This window comes from Acanthopagrus latus, chromosome 17 (assembly GCF_904848185.1).
Source record: "Acanthopagrus latus isolate v.2019 chromosome 17, fAcaLat1.1, whole genome shotgun sequence".
In the NCBI taxonomy this organism is placed as follows: Eukaryota; Metazoa; Chordata; class Actinopteri; order Spariformes; family Sparidae; genus Acanthopagrus; species Acanthopagrus latus.
Window position 1 is genome coordinate 16,857,618 of NC_051055.1, and position 26,279 is coordinate 16,883,896.

General features: G+C 41.2%; 1 protein-coding gene across 2 annotated transcripts; it reads left to right on the forward strand.

Annotated features, from left to right (window-relative positions):
* Positions 1–266: 266 nt before the first annotated feature.
* On the forward strand, positions 267–25,876 carry si:dkey-12j5.1 (probable assembly chaperone of rpl4). Of its 2 annotated transcripts, none has more exons than XM_037073466.1 (11): positions 267–487; positions 640–749; positions 884–1,030; positions 1,153–1,305; positions 3,018–3,130; positions 3,270–3,393; positions 4,571–4,663; positions 5,333–5,401; positions 11,985–12,038; positions 16,869–17,021; positions 25,028–25,876. In XM_037073466.1, exons 1-11 carry the CDS (start codon positions 421–423, stop codon positions 25,199–25,201), a joined length of 1,257 nt encoding a protein of 418 aa, XP_036929361.1. In that variant the 5' UTR covers positions 267–420; the 3' UTR covers positions 25,202–25,876. The 2 variants fall into 2 exon arrangements, with proteins under 2 accessions (XP_036929361.1, XP_036929362.1); XM_037073467.1 differs by having other exon boundaries at positions 3,021–3,130.
* The last annotated feature ends 403 nt before the right edge of the window (positions 25,877–26,279 follow it).

Consider the following 26,279-nt stretch of genomic DNA (forward strand, 5'->3'; position numbering starts at 1 on the left):
ATCTGAATGGTCCGCAGGCCTGTCAATCAACAGGAGTACCCGCCCACAAACAGAACTGTTTAATTAATTTAAAGCCCGCCTTTAGTTATCAGCGCCTTGTTTAAATAAATTATAACCAGTGGAGCTTTATAGTTCCTTTAGTGTGAAAGCATACATTTAAAACCAAACAGCTCATGAAGACGGACCGTTTAAATGTAACATTTCCGGTGTTTTATTGCAAAGAAAAGGTTATTTTAGAACCGTTGATGTTTTGTCCACTACCACTTTCCGTAGCATCCACCCAGTCATTGTTTTGAGCATGCGCAATACATCCTTGTCAGCTCAACTACACTTGTCTCCACGCGTGTGAAACATTCACACTTTGGGAAAAGTCTGTTTTGAAGACAGAAATTGGAGTTATAAAACGTATATTTCAGCACTATGGGAGGACAGGCAAAGGGCAAAAAGAAAAGCAAGCCGAAGAAGAAAGACAACCGCCCAAACAGAGGTAAGTTTCTCCAGTGGCTCCACATTTTGCTAGTTATTTACAGTGTGTAACGTCAGCCTCTCAACAGTTAGTCAAAATTAACGCTGTTTCACGTTGCTTTCAACTGGGGAGTGGAAGATAATCATGACTCTCCATTCATCTGATCACATAAGAATCGGGTATTGTTGGATTGACACCCCAGCAAAGAATGAAAGTAAGAATGCACGAGAAAGCCAAGAAGAAGACAGCTGAGAAGTACTCTGTGCAACAACTTCTAGAAAAGGTAACATTGACCAGATTTATCCATAACAAAGGTCACGATCCAGAAATGTCATGCATGTGAAAATATTATATAAATGTTTTAATCTTGATCATTTACTGTATGTTTGTTGTACCACGTGATCTTGTGCTACACAGACAGAGGAATGCATGGACACATTTGACTTTGAGATGGCTGGTCTTTTCTGCCAGCGAGCTCTGGATGTGGAGTCTGACAACCTGCAAGCTCTGGACATGCTTGGACACATCTGCTCTGAACTAGGAAACACACAGAAAGCCAAGGAAATATCCTTTATGCAGCCCCCCTATTGTTTTGTATTATTCAGTAATTCAGTTTACTTCATTTAAACATATTCATATTTCCATGCTGTTTAATGGTTGTTTCCTCCTTGACCAGTTCTCTCTAAGCTTTTCTGCGTGCAGTCGAGCTGAGCCCAGATGAGGGCCACAGTAAATACATGTACCTGGGACAAATCCACACAGGTCAGGAGGCTGTGGACTACTACATGAAAGGAATACAAGTCGTGCTTTCTGCACTGGACAAACAAGCACAGACCACAGTAAGTGCACTCTCGCTCTCTCTCTCTCTCTCTCACACACACACACACACACACACACACACACACACACACACACACACACATTCAGTTTATGGTTTAGATAGTTATATATTTTACATCAACTTGGAGAAATTAGATTGTGCCTAGCATTTAATGAAGGTGTAATCTTCTGCATCTTCACCAGAGGGGGCTGTTGGTTTATCTATCTATCTATCTATCTATCTATCTATCTATCTATCTATCTATCTATCTATCTATCTATCTATCTATCTATTTAATCAATAGTAGTGGACATTCTTGCAGTGTCCCCTTAATCGTACACAAATTATCACTATTCTTTTAGTTCATACCAATGTAACTAATCACATATAAAGGACGGGTTGTTAGAGAGCACCTCTTTACATGCCTGTCACAACCCATATTTTATGCTAAGAATGCAAACCTATCCTGAAGCCCAATCTTGATTGTCAGGTATAACAATCTAATAGAATAGAATACTTCTTTAAAAAAGAAGTATAATGCTGTTTAAGTCTTTTAATCTGCACAAGCCAACTCTGCCATCCGCTGCCAGATTTCTTCAGATTCTTTAAGCCTGTCCTTGAGGACTAATCTGAGCCACTCCAAAGTATCTCTTAATGCAGTCAGCTAGTGTTTGAATGACAGTGTTTCCTTTTTTTTCTAGAACATCAGCATAAAAGTTTCCTTGCATTAAATATGGCATCGGACAGGAATTGTTACAGGGTTGTCTGTAGTTTTTTAGCTCACAGAGCACATCATTGTGATGTTATGTTTAATAAAGTGTGAAATTAGACTAAGATTTAACTTGCAGGAAAAAAGCATGGCAAATGAGAACATATAATGGGTTCCATTGTAACAATATTTCTCTGATTGAATTCAGTAGTTGTCTAACCTACATTATTATTTTCAAGTTAAATAACTTGTGTACAGTATTTAGAAGAACTAGAACCAAATATTTACTCAACAGCCTCCTCATTTTTTGAGTAAATGTTATATGTACCAAGGAATAGGCATGAGATATTCTGTAATTTAAATCTTCATAGGCATTTTTCACAGCAGACATTTTTATTTGTTGTTGTTGAAAAAGCAGGTGTGACTAATAACCTTAGCAGTGACGCCAGTCTAGTGAGGAGTCCCAGTAAGCCATGGCAGTGTAAGAATGAGCCAGCATGTACAATACCAGGACTCTCAAACTAAAGATGCTAAATGGAATTTTAGCCATCATTGATTTTATTATTTTCATCAAAACTCTGCTGTGAAAAAGGCTAAATCAGATGCAGTTTCTTTGGGAAATGTAAAATGCATAATAAGATATGGTCCGGAAAACATATTACAATTATTTAGTCAGAAATTGTGATTTCAATGTGATTCTTTATTAGTGGAAATTATACAAATCAAAATGATGTGATATTTGTTGGGGTCATGTTTTCTTACATCTGAAGAACAAGTCTTTTTTACACAACGGCAAATCTGCAGCATTACAGAACTACAGAACTACAGTATAATGATAACGCTGCTTTGTCTCATTGTACCTTGTCTGCCAATTGTTTTTTGCACTTATGTTTTTGCCATATTGTGACTGTGATTTTGATTAATTGTGCAGCCCTGCTTTATTGTTAATAAAAACAGTCTGGATGCCATCTTCACATGGTTTATAGCACCTTTCAGGACATCTGCCCTCTCTGCTTTTTAAGCAGGCTCAGGCTGGAGCTGCTGCCTCACCAGATAAGGACCCTCAGCTCCCCACAGCGAAGGATGTTTGCATAGCGTACTGCTCCATCGCCGAGATTTACCTTGCAGACCTCTGGTACTGGAGCACATGTAGTCACGCACTTGACACTTATAACCCCGTGTTCATGGGGTGTTAGTATTTTGGTAATGAGTTGAGCTTTGTGTTTCTTTGTGTGTGTGTGTGTGTGTGTGTGTGTGTGTGTGCTTGCATGTAGCATGGAAGAGGGAGCTGCAGACAAGTGCAAAGAGTTCATTGAGCGAGCATTACAGTATCACTATGACAACCCTGAGGCTCTACAGCTCATGGCCAGCTACCTGTTCAGCACAGAGAGAAACGAGGTCAGTGTACACACACACACACACACACACTACACACACACAGTAAGGATGAATTATCACCACATTAAAGCGGGAATCTGCTGAGTTAATTATTCTGGGCAAATTGAATTGTATGCCATTAATCAGCAGATGGACACATACATTAACACACACACACACACCGACAGGTCATGCCGAAAGGAATGTTAATTACTGGACAGATCATTGAGGTCATATAGTCATCTGATAAAAAGAGGGATTTGAGCAGTGTGTTGGGCTCAATTTGGAAAAGAAGCCATGCAAACTTTGTGGTATGAAGCTTCTGACAATGAGTTTGGAAAATGGCTGAATATTTTCTTTATTTCAACTCATTTGAATTTTTTATAGCCCAGACATATTACAAATATTGCTTCTTTGCAAAGTGATGGGCAGACAACATTTAAGGCAAAACCTTTATTTTCACCTTCTGTGAGAAACTTATGTGGTGCATGCTTAAGAATACCTACAACTAGCACCATTTTATTTTCCTAAGAAATGTAGAAGTGGTAAAATTCTACACACTGAATTATTCCAGTCACTAAAGGAACTTTGAGTTGAATAAAAGATTTTCCAGTGATTATGTTGTAGAACAGAATGTGCTACTAACATTGCAGTAAAACCCAGTACAATTTAATGAGGTCAAGCCTGGTCATTTTTTAGTTTAAAAGACACAATGACATTCTTCCTTTTGTTTTCAAGGGACCAACTGTATACAGACTGTATTTGAAAGATGTTGGCACAACCTGAGTGAATAAACACAGCTTAAGAAATTAGCAAATTATTCGCTGTCATCTTAAAACTGAAAAAAAAAAAACCCCAGAAAGATCCTCTTAACTTTTAGTGGATCTGTAGTACCAGCTGTAAGCTGTAGGGGTCAGGCTGGCTCCAGTCACACTTAACTGCATCCCACATCCAGCAACAGCCTCTCCTGGAATACTCCTATAATAATTATGAAAAACAAAACAAAAATTGTCCTCAAATTAATTTGCAGGTTATGATAATACTATAAAGAATTCAAAACCCAACCTTTGAAATCTAAACTCATGATTTAAACTCAACAAATGCCAGCATATTTACTCACTTACTTTATCTGTGTGTTTGTGTTTAGCTCATACGCATGTCTGTGAATTTACACATGTATGCGTTTTGCTGTCTTCAGGAAGGCAAGGAATACCTGTTGAAGAGTGTTGGATTGTGGCTACCTGCCCAGAAGCAGAGTGCAGCCTCCTCTAGCACAGAGGACGACGTGCAGGTGAGTAGGAGCTGTGCTTGGTATTTCTCTGACAGCAACCAGCCCTCATAAGATCCCGGTTTATTTATAAAGCACTTTCAACTAACGGGATTGTCACAGTGTGCTTTGCAGTGAGCACAAACATAAGGACACCAGCAGAGATAAAAAGTCAGAGATAATGAAAGTGGGGGGATAATAAAAAAATAAAAGATGGAACAAATACTTCACAAACCTGTATGCTTGTGTGTATGTATGTTAAGAGAGAGCAGTTATGAAAGAGCAAAGCAACACCAGGAGAGTCTATGAAGGATAAGTAAGCCAATTACTAAAGGGAATTTCACAAAGAGAAAGGGATGGTTGTAATGTCAAAGTCAGGATGCGTTCTAAGTAATGCCAAATAAATGGTACCTGAGTTTGCATTCAAATCAGGAGAAAACGTGACGTAAGAGGGTGCTGATTTGAGACAAAAGTCCCAGTGGCACCTCTGTTACGACTCTTATCTCCAGGAGCAGGTTGATCTGAGCTCAGCCTGCAGACACTTTCGCTATGATTAACAGCCATGTAGTCGCAGAATGTTTTGTACCTTGAAATTGGATCGTGTTATTATCAGACAAAAGGAAGAAATATGTTTGTAGATGCTTGTGCGAACACTCACTGTAGCGGTGCCGGTGCTGTCCCCCTTTTCTCCAGAGCGAGGTCCCTCCATACGAGTCCCGCATCACCACGGCCAAACTGCTCTTGGAGTGCGAGGAATACGAGGTAAACTGTTGTGTGCCGTGCCTTGTGTGTGCGTATGTTTCATTGCGAGGGAGCTGCCTGCCATTCGCGTGTGTGTGTGTGTTTGAGTGCATGTGTACTTTCCGTTCCGGTGAATAGCGCTGAAGGTGAGAAGGCCATGGCTAGTCTTTATCCCCTCCAGAGTTCTGTGTCAATAATTGAAGAGTGGTATTTACAGAGAGGGACAGGGGTAAAGGGGGGCGCACAGGGGTGAAGGTAAGTGAAGAAGGAAATAAAAGGAAGTGGGCTCCAGTCTGATGAATTGCCGCCATATCTGTGAGACTGCACACGTCTGAATCAATCATCAATTTCCAGTATTAATGACCGTGATTTCACTGGTGCTAAAACCCCGAACAGTCATTAACGCTTGAAGTAATTTTCTGTGATTACTGCCACACCAGCAGCGGTTAAGCTATTTTCTGTTGTGATGCAGTGATTAATTTGTAGTCACTCTTGTTGAGTGGTTTATGGCTATCACTGACAGGAAATGAGAACAGTGTCCGGCCCCCCCCCCCCCCCCCCCCCCAGCTGCAGTTATATCCTTGTGTGTGTATGTGTGGCTTTGGGATGGGCTGTCAGGTATATCAGTAAAATGACAACGTCTTGGTCCACAGTTTCTGACATGTCATTTGTCTTCATCCCCCTGTTGGTGTCATCAACCCCCAAACACAAACTGCACACATTACAGAATACATCATAACGGGAGTATTTTGCTGTGTGCGCATGTACACACCCATGCACAAGTTTGGTCAGATTTGCTTTTAGCCATGAGCTATGTGAAAGTTTCTGACGGAAATTGAGCCTAACGGTGACAGTAGAGTAGAAGTTATTTTCTGTCCGTCTCTCCCAGACTGGGACTTAGCCGGATTTGATAAGAACATCCTCTCTCTTCTCTCTCCTTCCTCCACTCCTCTGTCACACACACATTTTTGGTGCTCACTAGCTATTCTCTCCCTGTGGACTATAAATCTATTCACAACTCTAAACTCTGTGTAAAGTTGTGTGCTTCCAGTCTGTAAACTCATCAGTTTGAAGGCTACCTCCTCAGCAGGGTGCCAGAATGAGACCATTTGTCTGTTTTTTTTCTTTCCCCTGCTGAATGTTTTGTTTGTGCCAAACTGAGCCAAGGCTTTGAAAATTCATTTAATATATTTGCCAAAGAAGCATATTATTTTTTTGTGTTTTCTAAAGTTGCATACAGCATTCAACTATTTCTGGTTTATAAGGGTTATAAATTATAAAAGTAGTGGAGGACGGAGAATGTGCCAAAAAGCACTTGTCTGTCACTGTTGGAGATTAAGCTCTTTGTCTGATGAGTGCAGTTGGGCACTGCACATTCACATTATCATGTGGTTTGAGTTTGAATTGGAGTAAACTGGGCATTTGCCAAAATAACAATGTCATGCCGTGATCACTTTGGCTAAATTATCATGAGTGTATGATATTATCCCACAAGTTACTGGGAAAAAAAATCCCCTGCGGTGCACAGTGAGGACGGATGGAATCACAAACTAGAAAAGCACAGTCAAGTTTATACCTCCATCATGTTTATCTACATCAAATCGCACTCATAGATAGCCATTATCTAAATGTGCATTTGCCATTTTTCCTTAAATTCTGCGCATTATTCCCAGAGAAATTAAGAGTGTAAATGAAGTGTTGAAAAAATACCATCTCTCGCAATGTGGTAGAAAGTGAGAAGAAAAAAATCATCGATCCTTCTCTTTTTATTCGCATTAAAAGTTAATTGGGTCTATTCTGGGCTGAGACCCATCCCCCATCCAAGTTTTGTGGAAAGCGTTTCAGTGGGTTTTTGTGTAATCCTGCTGACAAACCGAGAAACGAATGGAGGTGAGGACATGACTTCCTTGGTAGAGTTAAAAATGGCAATTAGGTCATTTCCCCCGTTAATGGTAGATAGACGCCGTCTCATCGTTTCTAATCATTTAATTAGGTGCCAGTCTAAACAAGAACATCACACATTAAACGTGTGACCTTTGCTCGCCTGAAATAGCAGCTCTGCTCCTTTTTTCCTAGAAGGTTCCTTACGGTTTATTCAATTAAGGCAAATTATCTTCATCTCATGACATTAATGGAGGTGGTCATTTATTCAGAGCCAGTGGGCAGCTTCTGCAATGGAAATGATAAACCTAAAGTAGGAGAGAGTGCCATAACGTTGCAAACCTTTTTAAATGAGAGCTCACCTTTCACTTTTTTGGTTTGCATGCATGTGAAAAGCCCCCCATGGCTGAGAAAGTGGCTATTTTATGATACTTGGGTTGAGGACATCAACTGATGATTAAAGCAAAGTAATTGTCTCATGTTCTTTGTTGTCAAAATGATTTGGATTGAAAAAAACGGTCGGCTAATTAGTTCTTGAAAACATCGGTTTCACGGCTGCTGTTCTTCTTCTCAGTCTTCTGTTTCAGCGAGACGTGGATCAGTTAATTTGGAAGGAAAAATCCCTTTGATTGTTTTTGAGGGAGACACTTGAATCCGTGCCAAATGTGGTTGTGATTTCTGTCGCTGTAATGGAAATGTGTAGAAAGCACTGTCCAGCAGCCAGTTTCTGTAGCGCTGAAACGACTTGTTAATTCAACAATTGGTTGATCGAGGGAAGATTAATGGACAGCAGCTTTAATAGTTGATTCATTGTTTTTATATATTTATATATTTGCTCTAATATCGGATAATGTGCTGCCTTTTCTGTCAGTCTCAATCAAATTTTGCTTTGGGTAATGGGAGTGTTGGTTGTATAAAAAAATCAATATGACAGGAGCACTGTGGGTAGATTGCAGCTTTTTTTCTCCTATTTTATAGACTATACCTGTGCTAAAATGATTTTTGTTCAGTTGATTAATCAATAAGTCAGTTAGTTGTTTGCCGTAAGTAACATGTTAAGCAAAACACCAGAGTTGCAATGATCAATGTGTAAATGTGTGACCGAGATTAATCAGTTTAAGTCATTTTTTTTTTCAAAGAAAAATGTCAACATTCTCCGAATCTAGCTTCTTAAATGTAAATATTTTTTTGATTTCTTTAATCATCTATGATAGTAAACTGAATATCTTTGGGTTGTGGACAAAACAAGACATTTGAGGAAATCACCTTGGGATTTGGGTTTTTTATTGTCGTTTTATAGACCAAACAACTATTATTAATTGAATAATGAATAATGGAAATAATCTCATCTGCAGCTCTAAAAGACATCAACTGTTCTTCATTTCCATCTTATCCAATGCGAGGACTTGCTGCTTTTCTTTGCGTTATGCAATTGTAAATAGAATATCTCCTGTAAATTTATAAACTAACTAATGACTCAGTTAGTTGAGAAAATGAAAGACAGTATTTAATAACGAAATGATTTTTATTTGTAGTCATAAATTCATTCTTTATTGCTTGTTTATACTGACTTTTGTGTCTGATGTTTTCCTGAAAAACAGATGTGCTTCCTGAAAACAGCGCGGCCCTCTGAAAACCCTGTTTTTCTCACCGTCACACACAAACACACAGACGCATGTATCACCATCATCGTCATCATCATCACCCATCATCACCACTAATTCACTTGCCATGTAGCAGACAGACAGCCAGACAGGCACCCTCCCATGACAGCCATTAAGGTGTCTGTTTGGCATAGTTGTCACAGCGGCTGATGGTTAGTTACTTGTTGTTGTCACTCTTGTTTGCTTTCATGTTATTCATTGAACATTTTCTGTTCGTAAATTTAGTTCAGGATGGAGCGCAGCATGTACTTTCCAGTGTTGCAGCTTGCAAGTACAGTTAGCACTGACATCCTCAGGATTTATCTACTGAAGTGTAGACGTCCCTGTTTGTACGTGCGCCTGTGTGTGTGTGTGCGTGCATGAGTGTGTGTGTGTTTGAGCGTGCATGTGCGTTTGTGTGTGTCTGTCTGCATGGCTTTCTGTGTGTTAGAGATACGGCTTGCCCTCGCTTGTAAAGTGATTTGTCTTTCTCCTGTCTCTGCTGTGCGCTTCGGTAAAATGATTCTGTTAAACAAAATTGCCTGAAGATTACACACACACACACACACACACACACACACACACACACACACACACACACACACACACACACACACACACACACACACACACAAACTGCACATGCACATGCACATGCACACACACAAACTGCACATGCACACAAACACAAACTCCACATGCACACAAACTGCACGCACACACAATGGCCATTATAAATGAGTTCCTCCCTAGTGTACTGCTTTTTTTTTTTCTTTAGGTCCTGAAATAAAGAGGACAGCGTGTACATTGAGTCTTTGGTGTGTGTGTATGTGTGTGTGTCTTTGCGGTGCACTATGGACCAGTTTTACATTGTTTATTAAGATACTTTTTTTGCACACTTCCTCCCAGTTCTCTCACTTTTTCCTTCGTAGTACCCCCTCTCTTCCCCTTATCTTCATGGGAATATTAATCTTGTTGTTGTTTAGAGTGTGAAGCGGCTTAGGAATCTCTGAATCTTTAATCACTCGCCCCTGGGTTGACCAGTGTAGTTAGGAAGGAGTACAGTTGGAGACGATATAATGGTTCGTTGCGCATTTATCCTGGCTCCCAGATATCTCTTGTTCTATTTTTGTTGCTCCAAAACTGCCTGTTCTATCAGTTGTTTAATACCCAGACAGATTCTTTACTCCTATCTCTTATATCTAGTGCTTGGCTCGAATTACTGTCTGTGTGCATGTGTGTGTCTGTCACATTGGTGTGATACAGTGAAAGTCAAGTAGATAATTCAGAGGCCGGGCATGAATCCATTCATCATCTTTTGGAATTAGGTGGTTTTGTTTGTGTATTTTTAATCAGTCATTAATTAATTAAGGACAATGGGTTTTCAGCTGATAATTGGTCTGGCAATCAATCAAATGACTCCCCGGCATGCACATCTGCACACTGTTAACGAGTTTCTCTCAATTAACCTGACTCTCCCTCAGTCTACTTGAACACCTGACCTCTTTATCGCCACCGGAAGCCGTAGTCTTCAAGAAAAGCAAAGAAGAGCAGCGGGGGGAAAAATTGAGAGGCGCTGCAGCTAATAAGACTGCCTTAACAAGAAACAAGTGCTGCTTGTTGTGCTCACTGTGGGTGTAGATTGTGCAGCTGTGCGTGTGTGTGCGTGCGTGCACTGGTATGTGCATGTCTTTTATTCTTGCCCTTCACCATGGGTGATTGGCTAACAGTCGCCTCCAACCTGAAGTTGACAAAAATCAATATATCATCACCTGGGGCCTCTCTCCAACACAACACACACACGGACACACACACACACACGGACACACACACACACACGCACACACACTCAAAATCCGCAAGGAGAGAAGCAGAGCAATACAAACATACAGCCTACTTTAGTCAAGGTCTGTTTTCTATAATAGAAACTTCCCAAAGAAACTGACCCCAGACAGTTACACACTATGGCATAGGTCACGTAACATTTAACTCCTTTGAGAGCTCAAACTCCAAACTATGGCTGGATATTTACAGGTAAATTAAAAAAACTTTATTGTCGAAAACCATTTTTGGAAAAGTGGTAATTATGAATCATCCCAAGCATTACTGAAATTACTTAAAACTGTATAGTTGACATTTTTGCCAATAATTGATAACATATATAAAGATACCGATATATCTGTGATCGGCCAGTATTGGCTTGCTGATTTATCAGTCAAACTCTAATCTTTGTAATCTCTCTTAAAGAACTGCTTCAGAGTAATATTGTAGGGGTGAATATCGCCACTTTCAAAAAGTATTAACAGAATAAGTTTTTTGATAGATAATCATCAGTCAGACTTCCTTTATTTGTCTTGCAAACAGGGACATTTCTGTGTCAGTAATGTGGGTATAATGACTAAGAGGGTAAAGGCAAGCATTAGAAAGTGTTGAATAGTCTGGTGAGTTCAGAAAATAACATCATTTTACAGTGATGCAGCCTTTAAAACCAAGAAAAGACAACACTTGTGCCATGTCACGATATAGTGCTATCCAAAATCTTAGACATTATAGATGTGTTGCCCAGCCTTACCTCAAAAGAGTTACTCTTCTGTGATTTCAGTAATTTAAAATGTATATTTACGGCACAGTAAATCACATCCAGTCGTCAACAACTGGAAAAAACTGTGCTGAGGAGTGGAGTGGGTACTATGAATATGTTGACTGTTAATGTCAGTAAATGGATTAAAAGGGCTATCGAACGGAGGAACTAATGTGATTATCGATTGCGCGATAAGCAGTGGCGAGTGTGTCTATCGACGGCCATGTCTGTTGTCTTGTTGGTATCGACGGTGGTGTATATGGGAGGCTGGCCTCGTGGGCGCATATCAGGCCCTCTGATCACCCTGATTGATCGTGCTGTCAGGGAGATGAACAACACCGTGCCCGTTGTGTTTCTTAGTCGGCTGGGTCGAAGCTGTGTCAGAGGTGTGAGAGTGTACTGATCAACTTGTTAAACCTAAAAAGTAATTGTCTGGTATGATGATTCCATGTCATGCTTAAGTATTTTAACCCTCCTTTTCTCTCGCTCTCTGCATTAGATGGCGGTCGATGTGTTGGAGGATCTTCTGGAGGAGGATGATGAAGTCGTCCAGGTAAGCGGTGAAGTGAAATCCCAGCTGTTTTCGCCTTGTGAGAAAATGTGTTGGTCGGCTTTCTTCCCTGTTCTCATTTTGTATTTTTTGTAATTTGCAGGTGTCAAAATGCAGAGCAGTTTTATGCTTCTGAAAATAGGATGGAAATCAGAATTTCATTAGTTTATAATCCATGAAAAATGGCAACAGAAAAATGGTGTGTGGGTGAAAGAGTGGATGAGGTTGATGCTGCTGTCAGTCGTCATTTATAGAAATAACAACTCCTAAAATCTGCATATTTCTTCAATTGTCTTAGAAAAAACCCCACTAGCCTCAACAGTTTGCCAGAGCAAAAAAAACTAAATATTATAACTGACATGAAATTAGTTGACTTGAACTAGTGTCAGACTGAATGCACAAATTCTAAAATGGCAGTTCAGCCTGATTATTCTTCTAGTCTGCCCTGACGATTCTTGAACAAACTGCGTTCTGTGGGATGTGTGCCTACATGTGATACTTCCCAATGCTCAGGAGTAAATGATGTCAATTGATGTGTCTCCTTGCAGGCAGTTTAGTTTTTGTGATACAGTAGCCCATACTGGATCAGACCAACATGTAGGTAAATTTCTCATCACCCAGATGTTGCAAAAGTAGAAGTACAGATACTTGGGTAAAATGAGACTGCGAGTTGATCACCAAGTGTGAAATGCTCAACTCCGTTCTTTTCCCTGTCCGCTATCGATAATAACTGTTATAAGCTGGTAGGCAAGACACATATAAACTTTGATTGCATTTCCATGGAGTACTAATCATACATTTTCATCCTTGAGCTGCAGAGCTCTACTGCACTCTGTAATCTACAGAATACAGATTTTTGTGTTAAAATGTTGAAAATAAAAGTTAAAACTTGTCAGGAAATAGCCTGAATAATCATAAAAATGTATTTGTTCTGTGTTTTTTCTCACATCTCTCATAACTAATAAGACAAAGCCTCAACAGGAGCACTCAGCTCCTTCTGCTGAGCCACTGTTTATGCGTGTGCACAAAGTGCCCACACACCCACACCTTTGCATCACTTGCTCACACACGGAGTACAACTGAGCAGTTGAATGCCTATTAGAGAGTGGCGTAAATGGCAGTATTTTCTGTGCTTTAGTTGGAACTATAAGCTGTCAGCTTGCTCCAAATCCCTACTGTTAGTGGCGGAGGAAGTAAAGGTGTGCCACTGACTGTCAGATAGAGGAGCACAGCAGCGTTTCTCTCTCTCTCTCCCCTACTCCCCCTCAGGCTCAGCCTCCCACACACACCCCTCAGCTGACAGATTGAGAGCAGTCATCGGGGGGCTGAACTTTTAAACTCGCTTCAGAGACGCACAGCTGTGACACTTGATTCGAGCGTGCCTACAGCCAATCACACATGCATACAGTCACCAGTCGTAATGGTCAGAAAATGTTTTGTCGGATCATATCACGCTTGCGCAGCTAGAGTCGTACTAGTGATGTCAGAAGTGTATGACAGACACATTACTCTCCCTCTCTCCCCCGTTCTGTGTCTTCCTCTCTTTCTTATTTCCTCTCTTAAGTGCGGTAGATAAGTTGTTAGCTCTCTCCTCCGTCTCCTTGCTCTTGCGTATCTCAAAGTTGGAACCTTACTTATAAAATGTTAAGTCTGCACAAACAGCTGAGCTGGTTCCTTGCAAATCTTGTTTCAAAGGTATTCTGTTCATTCATGTTGCTTTTGTTCTTCTTTCAGCGGCACCATATGGGAACTAAGATGCGCCTCCACTTTGAAATGACAATAGTCCCAGTGATTTGATTGACAGACGCAGCATTTATTTTATAATGTGTGCTTCCGTCTGGGGTTGTGGAAGGGTACAGTGGATTTTCTGAAGTTCTTAATTAGCTAACTTTCTCATGTTTTAATTTTTGAGTGCAGATGCACAAGCCATCTTTGCCACATGCACAAATTCTTCACAGTGGACCATCTGTAGGGAATTTTTCCAGCCTTGTTCTCGCTGTTTTAGACGACATTCTCATTTTTGGAGAAGTTCAGAATTAAAGCCACCTGATTTCACTCTTTCTCCCCTGAATATATACATATTTACATTGGGACAGATTTCTTTTCTGGGTTCTGCGTTCACAGAAACTGTTTCAGTGATAAAAATGTCACACCGCTGGTTCTGCAACATTACTACATTTATCCAGTGCTGCTGTTGTTCTGATAAGTATGGCTGCAGGGGGTAGCCTCCCACTCAGCATGCTGAGCGGCAATTCTGAATTCAGTGTGGCGTGCCTTGATGTGTTTGTTAGCTAAATGGTTGATTTGGCAGAGGTGGAGGCCTCTACTGCCTCTGCCCTTACTGAATAATGAATAGAGCTAATATTTATATCTTGGTGCTTGAAGAACAGTGGGAGGATGATCTTTGGCCCAAGATGAGAGGCACATACACACCTCCAAGTTCACTGGGAGTTGAACGTGATTGTGTTGTGGAAGAGCAAGCAAAGTACAGTGTATGTGATTATGTAGGAGACAGAATGAGAGATTATGGAAAAGAAGGAGGACGAGCTGATTTTGTTGTCTTTCTGCATAATAACTCGTAGTTAAACGTATGCCTCCACTTGCTGTTTGAACTCTTGAGCAACTGGATTATCTCAAAATATTCATACAAATATTATTGTTTTCTTTTAACATATTCAGATGCAAAGCTAAGATCTGTCAGCCAGTTAAGAGGCCCTGAATACGTAACTCTACATGGTGCTCTCTTGAATTGAGCAGTGCTCACACGTCAGGTGTCAGAACCTTGGTAAGTGTGGTACTGTTGCAACAGAAGAGACTAAATTATTGCCAAATAGTTGAGAATACATTGAGCCACTGTTGCGCGTGAAATTTGAATAGTTTTAGCAAACACACACTACTAAGTTAAATGACAGACAGCTAACACATTGGAGCGACACAAGATCATGATCTGGCTATTCTGTGTTGGCCCAACCTGATGCAGTCCTTCATGCATAATGTTGTATGAATGAGGCCGGAGTTTGGAAAAAAAAAGCCAGTTACACATTACATTGATAGATCTAAAGTCTGTATTTGAAATAATAGTTATGGTTCTATTAGTGTCCTTGTGAAATGTGGCAGTTGAACCTGATCAATGCTTAAAGAAAGTCCTACATCAAAAGCTTGATGGTGTAAATGAGTATTGCACAGACTCAAATGTGTGTTTGCTTTTCTTGTTGCCATTATAGCTGCAATATATGCTATATATGATATAACCTGCCATCAAGACACAGTATTCACACTTGTCTCTAACACGGTATTGTGTTGTCACCTGGAAAACGCGAGCAGTTAATATTCAAGTTGTCCCTCTCATGGTCCATTAAGTAGCAGCAGCATAATGAACAAATCATGCACAGGCATCAATATGCAGCAGTAATCAAACTAACTGTTAGTATTTGTAGATGTTGTTCTGTGGTTATTATGTCCAGATACTCTGCTGACATTCACATCTCATTATCAAGTGATGGTGCCATTGCTAAACATGTGCCATTTCCACAACCACCATGTTCACACCTTTTGAATGACTAAAATTATTGTTTTCTTTTGAACATTTGTATTAAAAAGTTATCAAAACATGGACAATTGCAGAGAGTTAATATTTGAGGAGGTAGCCGCTGGTTTAGATCTTACTTGTTCTAGAGCAGATACGGTGTGAAGCTGAAGCTATAAGGACGATTTAGCAATTTAGACCATCACTGAAACACAGGCCACCAGTATGGAACCGGAAAATCAGAGTCAACGCTCTTGTTGACTTGAAAGCACTAGGGCTGAACCCAAATATTTGACTGTGAGAATTTGTTTGTTGGATAGGTATTCGTTTTCAATTTTGGTATTCAAATCTTTTTTTTTTCTTTTTTTTTTTTTCTTTTTTGCTATATCAGTAGAGACAAACTGCAAAATTGCTTTTATGTCACAAGGTTCGTCTTTGTATTCAATAACAAATAAAAATACAAACAACATTCTTACACCGGAATTCTTAAAATGACTCACCTTTTAAACCAAAAGAGACGTTGTAGCCTTATTTCGTCCATCTCAGCTGAGCTCCTACTGACACTTTGCACATTTGCTGTTGATCACTACCAAAGCTACGGAGCTTAAAATATTGTATTCTGAACAGGCCATAGTTAGTACCAATCCTGCCTTTTGAGACAGCACCCAAGGATGTGGTTCTACTGTTCCTCCCCGATTTCTACTGAGGTAGAAAGACGGAGAGAATTTTGAAAAATATTCCCTATTTTAAGTTAATTGCCAGGCTAGCATTGTTCACAGCGCAACTTGTAAGTGTGATATTGTTTGAAATGCAAAGAAGATATTTGCCTCTGGGTATTTTTTTCCCATTTAATTAAATTATGTTTCAGTATATGTTTCAATAAAGTAATTACATCTTTTGCTGTGGAAAGATTTAAAACAAATTGCTAATGACAGATGGTCAAGTCACAGTGTTTAATTCAATGTAGAGCTACAGTAGGTGCACACGTGCATTTACAGTCATGCAGCATTTGTAAATGAGGACAATATACTGTGTGTCAGGATCGGATCAGGATGACAGTTATTATGTGAGTGATAGATTGCTTGTGTGTGTGTGTGTGTGTGTGTGTGTGTGTTTCGATGTTATATGTGTGGAACCTGTTTGTCAAAGACAGACGTGGGATTTCATGCAGACATGCTCCGTGAGGGTTACAAATCTGTTTCCCCTGTCACAGCTCACTTACTGCTACAAAGAGCATTTTCTCTCCGTCTGAATCTCTGTGCCTCACGCCCCCACCTAACCCGCCTCCCTTTCTCTGTGCCTCCCAGGTGTGGTATCTCTCCGGCTGGGTGTGCTACCTCCAGCTGGAGAAGGCGAAAGAGCAGCAAGAAAGAGAGCGAAGAGAGCTGACCGAGGAGGAGACGGAGGAGTGGAAGGCATTGAAGGAGGCGGCCAGAACGTACCTGACCAATGCAAAGAAGGTAAATCGGGTCACGAAGTCTGCCCACACATTAAAAAGACACAAATATTTTTGATATTGGTGCTACATGACCAGAGAAAACAGAGATGAAGGGCTGTAGTAGTCCCTATTGATTAAAAGTTAAAAAACCCACGGCAAACAGAACCCACTGAGCTGCACTGAAAACGGTTCACTGAGGGGTTCTGTGGGTTGGGCTATACTTGATTTATGCTTGGAGTCAGTTTTGATATAAGAAACAGAAAGACGGCCAGCAAGCACTAAACAGGATTGTGGTTTACATTTGGTCAGCTCTGCTTTACTGTTTTACAGTTTAATGAGAGTTTTTTTCAGGCTCCGTCTTCGCAGTAAAAAATAATTTGGTGATGACTTACTGTTCACAATCTTTCTCTATTGCAGCTAAATAGTATAAAAAAAATATGTTTCTGAAAGCGTGTCAGGTGAGGAATAGTCAGTGTAGTAACATAACCTTGGTTTATAGTTTAACAGCACCACCTTGTTTAGACAGTTCGACTGGAGTTTGATGAGACGCCCCTCACTCATGATCCAACTATAATCTTTGTGTCTGGATGCAACAGCTGCAGTTGATACACATCACTAGAATCCTTTATTACACATTACAACATTGTAGTGATACAGAGCTGGTTGAGAATCGGTTTAGTTCATGTTTAAGTAAAGGACGTGAATATTTCTTATGCTGCTGTGCACAGTGACCATGGGTAGAGATAGTTACATGCAGCACACTGTCACAATAGACAGGACTGATAAGAACCAGTTCTTGTCAGAGAACACTTGCAGCTCTGTGAACATGAGAGGATCCAAACTAAGCTCCATTGTTGCCACAGAAATGTCTTTTTGTAGGATCTCAAAGAGGTTTAAATATACCCCTGTCTTTCTCCTATTCCCCCTCTCTCACACACACACACACACACACACACACCCACATGCACACACTTGGAGTGATGTGTCTCATTCATTCTGTCAGGGAGCTATGCCTCTATGCAGCAATGATTCATGTTAGTCTAAAATCCAATAGGCTTGTAAATCAGACAGCTCAGACTGAGGGATGGCAGGCCCCACCTACGTTTTTTTTTTTTCCCTCTCTTTACTTTCTTCTCCTTTTCACCTCCCCACACAACTACCCCCACCCCCTTCCTCCCTTCGCTGCCTTGTCGTGTCCTTCTACGGATGAGGAGGGGCAGCAGAGTGGCGATATATTGATGTCTGTCTCTCTGGCCGGCGGTGTAGTGACAGGCCTGTCTAACCAGCTTCCACTGGGGATGTCCACAACTGAGACAGGAGTGTGGTGAGCTTTGAGCTGCCAAGAGGGAGAATGGAAGAACCCCTGGGATGGAAAATAAAGGCAACATAGGCACATAGTTTTAACTGCCAGCTTTGTGGCGAGTTAATAAAGGAATAAAATCCAATTGGGGGGAAAAAAACGAAAGGAATTGAGAAACGGAGAGAAATGAGTACTGTTTTTGTACGGAGAGAATGACTGCATGGGAATAAAAAGGTGAAAGTACTGGGCGAGGCATCAGAGTGTGACAAGTAAACAACGTAGCTGTTTCTTTGTAGAGTGAGCGAAGCAACAGGTGCAGAATAATGCGAAAGGTAAATGAAGACCTTGAAAAGGTGAGGTGGAATGCAGAGAGAGAAAACAGCCCCCCTCTTGATGCACTTAATTCTTCAGCTTGGCACTTTTGCCCATAAGTGTGTGTGCATTAAACACACAGATCTACACTCCGTAGTCGAGATTCTCCCTTGTTTATATCAGAGCTTTGTTTCTGAGCGTCACTGTGAGTGTTAATTATTAACGATGAGTCAGTCTGCTAGTTAAAATGGGCTCCAACATGGAAATGAGGCCTCAAAGCCCAACGGCTTGTTTTGGCGCCAGTCCACTTCTCTGCATACTTTATGACTTTGCTAAGAGTGTGTGTGTGTGTATGTGTGTGTGTGTGTGTTAATGTGTGCGCGTGAGACGGTGAGAGAAAGCATGTGGCTATGTGTAGGCGCACCTTATGTGGATGCACATACTTAATTATGGTTGTGTGTGCCAAGTTGCATATCTAATTATTTGTTAAGATATGTCTTCATTATTCATGACTTCTGTGATCGATACACACACATGCACGCTGGCGCACATGCACACCCACCGCGTTCAGCTGAGATGCTCTAAAAAGGAGTGATAGGGAAGAATGGATGGCTTGAGAGGACAAGAAAGAGGTATGGGAGAGGAGCAGGACTGGGAGAATGAAAAGGGAGGTGAGGAAGGGAACAGATTGGATGTGGGGTGTGTTTGTGTGTGCGTGTAGTTGTGTGGGTGCAGAGGGTGTAGCTGGTGAATAGTGGCGAGGGTAAAATCAATAGTAAACCGGACGTGAAATGGAATTTGAGTCTCAGCCAGATAGGGTGCAATTGAGGAAGGATCTGCAGTGTATGCACAGAGGACAATGTTATATGTGTGTGTGTGTGTGTGTGTGTGTATGTGTGTGTGTGTGTTTGAGAGTGTGCACAAAGGCAGCTAGGGCAAACGGAGGTCAAAAGCTTTACTATTTGATGTGGCTGAAAGGGTATCCCATGAGCAGGGATTGTGGGGTAGAGTTGGACCGAGGTGTGCTTGTCATGTAATTTTAATGCCTTTCCTTACCAAGGATGTGACTGGAGGACTGAAGCGTTAAGTTCTGTGTGTGTGTGTATGTGTGTGTGTGTCTGTGCGCGGTAGTTTGCGGTCAGCCCTCTTGAGACCTCCAGCGACATGTCCTGTTCACACTCAAGAAGGTCTAATCTCAGCCAGTGTCACACCCTTGCCAGTGAAGAGGAATGTGTATGTTTGTTTGACAGAGTGAGACAAAGAAGTTAAGAGGAAGGAAACATGTTGATATATAAACCAGGTCAATGTGTGGTCTTCAGAAACTGTACCTTTTGAAATAAGCCATCAGGACCTCTGTCAGCAACCTTAGCCATCGACCTGGACTCTGATCAGGATGTGATCTGATGTCGCCCGACTGCTCTGCCTGAACGCTCTATGATTTCTGTTGTTTTCTGGTGTGGCAAAAGTAACTTCTACCTGCTGCTAACTGTAGTAGCTTCTGGCTAGTTAGTTCAGTTTGCCATGCAGTTAGTGGTCCCAGCTGACTCTCTCGAATGAACACCTCCTCCTCCCAGCAGTCCAAGCTGTGTAAACATTCACAATGCCCCTGTTCTCTGGGCTCTCACTCCAAGCAGAGTCAGCTGATCAGGCTGCTAGCTGCATAACTAACTGAGCTAACTAGCTAAAGGCATCCGTCCATCAGAAAATCATTTTTTCCCACCTAAGTTATGTGGCTGTCATATGCCATGGAGTGCACCGGCAAGAGGATAAGGTAGTGCTCACAAGTCATGTCAATCAATATCAACAACACAGATACCGATACATCTATGATAGGCCAATTTCCACCCATAACATTTGCCAACAGACAAATCGGCCAGGCTCCAGCATAGTTAAATAAGGACTTTTTTCAAACTGTGAATCATGGAAAGCTACACAGGTGTAGTAGGCCTGCTTTAACCAGCAGGCTTTTAGTAAGGGGGGTTGCCACAATCTGAGCCACCTGTGGGAAGACTGACCATGTACATAAGAGTCTGTTCTTGATTTAAATCTCTGTGTTCACTTTTTCTCCTACTGTCTCTCTTTGTGATTCCTGTCAAAATGTAATCATTCTTGATAATTCCTCAAATTCGGTTGCGGATAGGATGGCATGTGGTATTCTGGTCATTTTCGCTAACAAGAGGGGGGTGGCCTCCCCCCTCATTGCCCCCAAACCGCCTACTGCTTTTTAATAATTACTGCTCTCTGACTAATGAAGAGATGTACTGCAGGAGTGAATTGTCTTGTCTACACAAAGGATGGGGAGAGCAGGAGGGGTGCTTGAGAGGAGGGCAAGATTGTGGCACTATTCTGCCAAAATGGCACGTTACACAAGTACAACTATGAAGAGGTATTTATCTCCTTGACAGGAAGGTCATTTGGTGAGACCGCAGCAAACGGAAGCCAAAGACGGAGTGTAGGAGAGTAAAATGGTCAGGAGACAAGCCTGGAGAATGAGGGCATTAGGAATTGAAATGAAAGAAGAGGTGAAATGAAAAAGGAAGTTAAGCATAGATGTGAACAGAAGGTGAACAATGATGGAATGATTATGCTTTTACCACATAATCAGCACGTCTTTATTCTGCATATGAGTTGGAGAAAAAGGTTCCTGGTAGAAAATGATGGAAAAATAATCGATTTTGGTATAAAGGGTATATTAGTGCTTATTATTTCACTTTTCTCCACAGCATACTGGGACAAACACACTCTTACAGATAATCTATGCTGGTGCATACTATAGACAGAAACAAAGAAATCTAGTAATTCTAGACAAAGACACATGAATAAAAGCTATATATATATTTTATTTTCACTGTTTTCACTGTACTGCAGGCTGCAGACTGCACCTGCTTTGTATTAAACTCCATGGGCTTTTTCAATTCTGTTACTACGGATTGCAGTTGTTACTGTACTGTATCACAAAGTCCTCCTTGCCACCTCTTCTTCACTCTGAATGCTGCCATGTTGATTTATGCAACATTTCATACTTGCAGCTCAAAAGTTTCAAATTTGTTTCCCCATTCAGAAGTTTCCAAGTTCCCAGGTGACAATATAATGGTGAAGAGCAGTGATTTTAAGACTATGCTTAGCAAGCAGTAGAGAAACGGAGTAATAATTCAAATTCATCAGGCTATGTTGCTACTGCCTTATGTCCATTCAATATTTGGATTCTTCTTTTAAAGATTTTTTTTCAAAAATATTTTGACATTAATTACATTTGACCCTGTTTACATCAATTTTACTAAGAGTGACTCACAGAGATTCTTCAGATGTGTCCAGTATGAGGAACGGTATCGACTTCAAATGAATATGCTTCATCATTTCAACAACACCTGAGTATAAAAAAGATGAAGAGAAGCAGCCCTTAAATAGCCTCATTCTGGCCCTCTGATCATTTTATTAGTAGGCTAATTGGCCCATTCATTCGTTTCGTCTGTTGCCAAGCACAGACATACTCTTATTTCATTAAAAGTTTTGGTATAGGCTGTTTAAGAAGAGGGAAGAAGATTCAGGAGAGTCAAAGTAACAACTTACTTCTGTGATTACAAAGGTGCATTGCATTTTTTTGTATGCAAAATATTATTTTTTTGTCAAAACTAATTAACAAGGCGGAGAGAAATTTTGAATTGCATTTGTTTTTAACACATTAAATTCCAAGCTTTACTTGTCAGACATAGGGAATGTAAATGTCTGGCCCCTTGGCACTTCTGATGTTTTCATTCTGGCTCTTCCAGAAATGCTGTTGAATAAACCTGGTCTACAGCCATGCTAGTGGCTCTGTGAGGCTGAGTTCCATTTACCTTGGAAGCCAGAACTGGTAATGACTTCACACCCGTGTTCCAGTGCAACAATTCAGAAAACCAAGATAGGCGCCTCCAGGAAAACTTTTGTTGCACTTGCCATTGTTAGCGATGCTAGAATGCCAGTTGATAACAACACATTTGGTGGCATTTTGTGCATATGGACACCATAGCAACGTGTCATTACATAGAAGTTGGAAAGTACTATGTGTACTACTGGCTTAATGAGACACAAATAAGACAGAAGTGCTAATAAACAGTACATTCCACAGTTTTCACTTTCCGTTAATCAGCAGAGGAGCGGTCTTTTTGGAGGTTGAGGTTGTTGTCAGAAATACTACTTCAAGGGTGTTCCAGAATTACCAGAATGTGTTTGAAGTGTTTTTTCAACATAAATGCCCTCTGAAGTTGGAACAACAACTTGGAAAATTCTGAGAACAATTTGGTACACAAATAGTCAATTTGACATCATATGATGCTGAAAAATGGCGGGAAAAAAAATAAATAAAAAACACAGCGAGTAGACCGCGAGGACAGATGTGTCCATGCATCCCTGTGTGTGTAAGTGTATTTTTTGTTGTGCATGTTTTGTGAGCTGTTCTGGCGCTGGTCAAGTGTGCTGTGGGCTGTGACATGGTGCTTGAAAGTAGAGCAAAGTGGACCATGAAAAAGTTATACGATTACATGCACTCAGACACACACACACACACGCACGCACACACACTCTCTCTCACACTCTCCCTCCCTCTCTAGGCAGCTCTCTGGGCCGTGAAAGTGAGAAGAGAAAACATAGGCTGTTGCAAATGAGAAATGCCTTGTGTTCTTTTTTTTTTTTCTTTCTTGCGACGACGGTGCTGATCTCAGCAGCATTCGGCACCGAATGGGTAAAGAATAGCTCCTGTTTGTTTAGCTAGCTGAGAGCATCACAGTGAATAATCACGTCCTATCTCACAGACACACCATGCTATTGATTTGAAGGAAAAAGGTTTCCAAATAACATTCTTTATGTTCACTGTATTTATTATATAGTTTCTCTTATGCAACTCATACAAAAAAAACCCCTCTACCTCTCATCCGAGGCTGCAATGTGCAATTATTCTGTGTATGTAGTATATTGTAACACGAACCCAACTTTAATTCAGTGTTTGTGGTGGATAAACATCTCCAGGCATTTCTCAGTGACATTGGCAGAATGAAAATCAGTGTATTTTTTTCCCCCTCTATGTGAGTGTGTGTGTGTGTGTGTGTGTGTGTGTTCGTGTGTGTGTGTTTGGTGCTTGATGGAGGCAGAAAGGGTCAGCTCTCCCCCGGTATCAGACCCTGTGCCTGGACCTGGTGTCACGCTCCACCTCCCTGGAGCTCCAACCTGCAGAGACAGCATCCACTTAAATACACTCACACACACTCACACACATGCACAGGCACACGCACACTGAACATTCTTACACTCTAAATGAGTTCCCATGGGACTGCGTGTCTCCTGTCAGGACCTGCTGTTGCTTAGAGACTGGTCCTGGGGCAAAGCAGTCACACACACTCTTCTTCACTCTCTTGGCCTCGTTACACTTTTAGTGAGGATGATGGCACTCAGCTGCTTATTGTCCACGAGCTCGACTGAGAGTGTGTGCGTTTGATGGACAAAATAGAATAATATTCCTAGATCATATAAACTGGTTCCCCCACTCACCCTCTTTTTCCATCCAACTTTGTTTCTGGAAAGAAAAACATGAATATGAATGGCTGCATCAGCCCTGCTCACTCTGTACATGCACACACAGAAACACAGTGTTTATGCTTGCTGTCCTTAGCGCTAGAGCCAGTAGTTTTATCACCCAGCTCCACTTTGAGTTCAGTAATTACACACAAGCAGTGTATTTTACGGAGATAAATCTGCTGCCTGCTTTGAGAACAGGACTTTTTTATCTTGCTCTTTCACGGCATATTTCACCGAGATAACAGCTCTGATTGTGTGTGTGCGTGCACGCAAATGTATGCAGCATACGTGCTTCGGGATACGTTTCTCCACGTATATATGTGTGTGTGTGTGTGTGTGTGTGTGTGTGTGTGCGCGCACGCATGTTGCAACAGCAAAGAGGAAGATAAATGGTCTTTCTGTCTCCTGTGCAACTGAACGGTGTATCAAATTTGCTGATTTGCCAAATGAAAGACAAAAACTGTTTACCAGCGTTTTGCGAGCCGTGACTGTCTCGCTGACAGAATGCAGCTGCCGTTGGATATTTCAGGCGGCCTAACCAGCACTTAGAGACTTAAAACCTCCGGGCGGCTCGCTTCCCTCAACTCCAAGCTGCTGCTTACTGATGCCATAGTGATGCACCGTTATCTCCAGCGACACAACGGAAGAGCCTCAGTCGAGAGCTTTTCACTCACCATATCTCATTTCCTTGTATTGCCTCCGTGGTATAATTTAGCACTTCATGTTAAGTCCCCGCGTTTCTGCTGTATAACCTACTTTTTATTTCTAATTTCCATTTTTCCAGTCTGCCTGCTAGCCCATTACACACTTGCATCATCCCCCTTTTTTTTTTTGTCTTTTTCTTTTTTTCTCTGCCTCTTCCCCAGCTGTACAGTAAGCTGCGATGTGATGACCAGCCGATGTTGGAGCACGTGGAGCAGCTACTTGGCGAGCTCGGTGGGGAGATGGAGGGAGAGGAGGGAGACCCGGTCTTGGATGACGATTATGAACCCTGTAGCGATGAGGAGGAGGACGAGGCGGATGCACCCATGGAACACTGACCGCAGCCCGCTCGCTCATACTCTGTGATTTAATTTTTCCCCATTATGCTTCCCTCTAGCTTAAATGTTCTGGTGCCCCCTCAGAAGTGCCTTTTTACTGGTTATCCTTTCACACCCGCTTATCAAATATGGAATTTGAATTGGGAAAAAAAAAAAAAAAAAGAAGAGTGGCATTAAAAGCTGCAGTGTACTCAATCTCTCTCAGTCAGTTGTTTAATGCTTATGGTGAAATGAGTGCATACTTGAGTAATGCTTCCCTTAATCTCCTTGACAGACGTTGATGAGAGAAATTAGTTGTAGAGCTTTACTCCTCACAAGCAGCAAAAGCAAAAACACCTTTGAATGCTTTCACCTTCATATATATACACCCACGCATCGTTTTCTGCAGGCAGACATCGGAACACGTGCATTCACACACAAACAAAAGCTCCACAGCGGTTACTTGAGCTGTTCATCAAGTGCAACAGCAGCAGCGTTTCTCATTCTGACTGCAGCAGATTGAAATATCTCATCAGGGTCTGAGTGGTTATTAGGAAAGTTAATGCTTCCTCTACATGTACCAGTTCTAACAATCCAAGTTTATCTGCAATTCTTGAATTTTTGTGCTATTCTGTTTATTCTCCCGCTTTGGATTTTTTAGCCCTTTTTTTTTTTTTTTTGTTAAGCCATTTGATTCAACAAGACGAGACATAATAGAGAGAATTTGACATTAACTTATGCAGCATGCGTTTCTGTCGCTGCTAGATTGTTCAAAGTGTCTGGTACAAAACCTTTCAGAAAGGAGAAATGGGCAACTCTGACTTCTTTTTTTCCAGTAGTTTTCACATTGCAGCCTTTTAAACCTCTCAGACAGGGTTATGTATCATAATGGCATGGGTTAGGGTGAGGGCATGGTACAATAATGGACCAATGCTTTTTACTTATTCTTTTCTTTTTTCTTTTTTTTTACAATAGAGTGCAGCAAGGTGAGTTGGCAGAGTTTTTACATCTGCGTTGTGGACATCTTGACATGCAGCTGCTTTTTGTTGACTTTTAGTTTTTGTAATCAGCAGCAAAAACGTTCAAAATGGTAAAAGAT